The sequence below is a fragment of the Atta cephalotes genome (genome assembly GCF_000143395.1).
Source record: "Atta cephalotes unplaced genomic scaffold scaffold00018, whole genome shotgun sequence".
Taxonomy (NCBI): domain Eukaryota; kingdom Metazoa; phylum Arthropoda; class Insecta; order Hymenoptera; family Formicidae; genus Atta; species Atta cephalotes.
Window position 1 is genome coordinate 1,230,551 of NW_012130082.1, and position 3,504 is coordinate 1,234,054.

At 25.8% G+C, this 3,504-nt stretch overlaps 1 protein-coding gene across 1 annotated transcript in view; it reads left to right on the plus strand.

Annotated features, from left to right (window-relative positions):
• Positions 1-710, plus strand: part of LOC105618715 (ras-related protein Ral-a) — a 2,358-nt gene extending 1,648 nt beyond the window's left edge. The window contains exon 4 of the mRNA XM_012200245.1: positions 594-710. Within this exon, the coding sequence (XP_012055635.1) occupies positions 594-710 (117 nt within the window). The remainder of the gene's footprint in view (positions 1-593) is intronic.
• Positions 711-3,504: the final 2,794 nt, after the last annotated feature.

Sequence of the window (3,504 nt, forward strand, 5' to 3'; positions counted from 1 at the left end):
TAACTACTAACTACTAACTAACAACTTAACCTACTAACCTAACTACTAACTAACTACTAACTAACTACTACTACTACTACTACTACTACACACTACACACACACACACACACACACACACACACACACACACACACACACACACACACACACACACACACACACACACACACACACACACACACACACACACACACACACACACACACACACACACACACACACACACACACACACACACACACACACACACACACACATGTTCATATTAATGTAATTAAATTATCAAAAATAGTAGATGTACGATTTACGTATTATATTATATATTTCTTGTTGCTTTCACCCTCAATGTGATGTACCGCATATGAATCGATTGCACGAATGCATTTTTAAATATGCATTTTTAAATAGGCTTAATTGCAATCTATATTTATATACATTGTTATATCACCATGTATTGTGCTATTGCTTATGTGCACACAATTCTCATTCTCTTCTCTTATACATATATAAAAAATATAACATATATTTATTTCATAATGCACATTTTATATGCCTTAAAGCTTTGAGACAGCATCCATTGCACATTTGCAGGTATTTTTCGACTTGATGCGTGAAATAAGGTCACGCAAAATTGAAGATAAGTCAGCAAGCAATAATCGAGGTAAAGACCGTACCAAGAGGAAGAAAAAGAAGTGCATTATTCTATAGGTTTGCTGTTTTTTCTTGCACCATATTTTATTTTATGTTTTGAGTTAATAGAACTGGTGGCATTTCCTGTCTTGGCAATTTTATAGCGAATTCGATTGCATAAACACATCTTTACATCTATTTATATACGATGGCTTTAGTATATACCAGTGCGCACTAGTGCGTCCAATCGAATTCGCTAATACTTTATATCAGTGTATAATATATAGGAAATGCCAATAGAGTGTATTTGCTGCTTTTTATACTCAATCACAAATATGCAATAAAAATGTTTAGATAAATTAATATTGTGTGACTTTTTAAGAAAATATTAGTAAATGTTAATTACTTAAAAGATATTTTATTGCATATCTCTGTTTTAATTCTGCTTTTCATATTCGTATTTCAGATGTCCAAATTCTATATTTATTATAAAAATTGTTCTAATATTTACAAAATAAATGTGAAATTATACACTTACCTATAAAGCTTATCACAGCTTATGCAAAGCATGTATGCTTTTCTTTTTTTTCTTTTTTTTTTAATTACATTGTGTTGCAATGTCTTGTTATATGTCATATAAGTGAACTATATTTTTTGTATTATAAATAATTAATAATTATTTTATAAGAAAAGAAAAAAGCATAAAATATTTTACTGTGAATTGAGGCATATATTATTGCTGTAAGTTAAAATAAAAAATATATCTTGTTGATTTGCACAAAGTTAATTAATGAAATAATTTTTGAGAATAACAATTTTGAAAATAATGTAGATTTTGTAAATATATATAATCTTTTTTTATTTATAATATTTTAATAAAATACTAAATAAATATAAATAAACAAAAAAGTTTTAATAGAAGAAAGTAAAGATTGTTCTGTAATAAGTTTTTTAAATAATATTTGCATATTATAATTTACTTGTAATATTACATTGATAGTTCCTTTTTTTATATATTTTCAATCATTAATATATAATATGTTTCAAAAAATCAATTTACATAGAAATAAATAAAGACATTTACTTCACGTTGCAGGTATTCTTTGATTTAATGAGAGCAATAGCTGCTCGCAAGGCACAGGAAAACCAAGGAGATGGGAGTGAACGTAATAAGGAAACAAAGTGCTGCATCTTGCTATAACAAACATAAAACAATATGTAGCTTATGTTATGGAAGGTTCAACTCCTATATAATTGAAAGCTAAGCGTAAGAGAACTGTATTTATATAAAAATGAAAGTTTTCTGATACTTTACAGTGAATTGACGCTTTTAATCTTCGCTATTCAAATATATCTAAAACTTAAGATATACTATACAATTTATTCTAATATATTTATATGTATTATATATAGTAATTGATATATATTTCAAAAATATGGTTCATTATACCTGTTTTCTATGAAACTATTTAAAAAATTTTAATAGCAATACATTTTATTACTTTCTAGTTTATATTATGTATTATGTAATATATTTATATAAGATATGATATTTGAATTGAAAAAAATTGAACAAAATTTATAACATTTATAATAGCATAAAATTACAGAAATGCATGCAAGATTATTTGCAATATTACTTGTCTTTAGAGTGCTGAAACACTAAGTGATATCGATAACATATTTGAGGAGATCGAAAATGTAAACGGTACATATTACTATGAAGATTATTTGTTTTGTTTTTCCGATTATGCAAATAATGTAATTACGTTCATGTTGAAATAAAATAATTGCATTCTTAGCTGTCTTTCGCATTTATTTATTTATAACCTTTAATGAGTTCAGCACTCTTTAATTTGTTTAAAAAATCATTTAAAATTATAGAGAATGTGAATGGAATTCTTTTGCATATTTTGATTGATATAATGAAGAAAGTTCAGATACAATTAAAGTAGTCATAACACTGTAAAGTAACAAAAACTTATAATTTGTAAGCAATTTGTTTATATATTATATGCATACATATATATGTGTTTCACATAGTTTTAATATATCTGCTATGTTTTATTTTATATAGTTATTTTTATCATAGCATTTTATAATGCAGTTTGATATCTCGAACGTGTGAGTGAATTTTATAACGGTTATAATACTTTAATAATTATTTGTCTTTGTTGTATACAATGTTGTATATTAAATTTTATTATGTAAAAGTGGACACATTTTGCGTGCAAATATAAAAAATTTAGGTTTAAGTATAAATTTTAGCATAAAATCAAGATAGAAGGTTTTGTTACAAAAATTGATTTATTATAATTTCTAATTTATGTAGTAATAGATTACCAGTGGCTTATTTTATAATAGTATTTTATAGTAGCATTTAGCGTACATCGTTACTCGCACATCTGAAATATCAAGTCATGATGTAAAAAAAAATGAATTTTTATGTTTAACATATTAGACTGTAATATTAGAGACTGATTGTATAATTAATTCACATAATTAATTAAGTCACTTGTTTAAAAACTTCTACCTCTATGAGGCGCATTTATGCAGATAAAATAATCAATTTTAATGCAGCTTTAAAGAAGAGAAAAGTGACTTGAGAATTGTATTACAGAATGGTCATTAAAATTCACAGAATGCGTATATTACAGTAATTTTCTTATGAAAGAAAAGTGAAATATTTGTCTATTTAATTTTGATACTTTTGTACTGTTGATGTTGATTGTGCCTTTTAAGTGTTCACTGTTAATGTAATGAGGTCAATCAAACTTTAAAATCCTTTAGAAGAATTTTATAACAACATTTAGATTCAGATATTTACACACACACACACACACACACACACACACACACACACGAGCGCGAC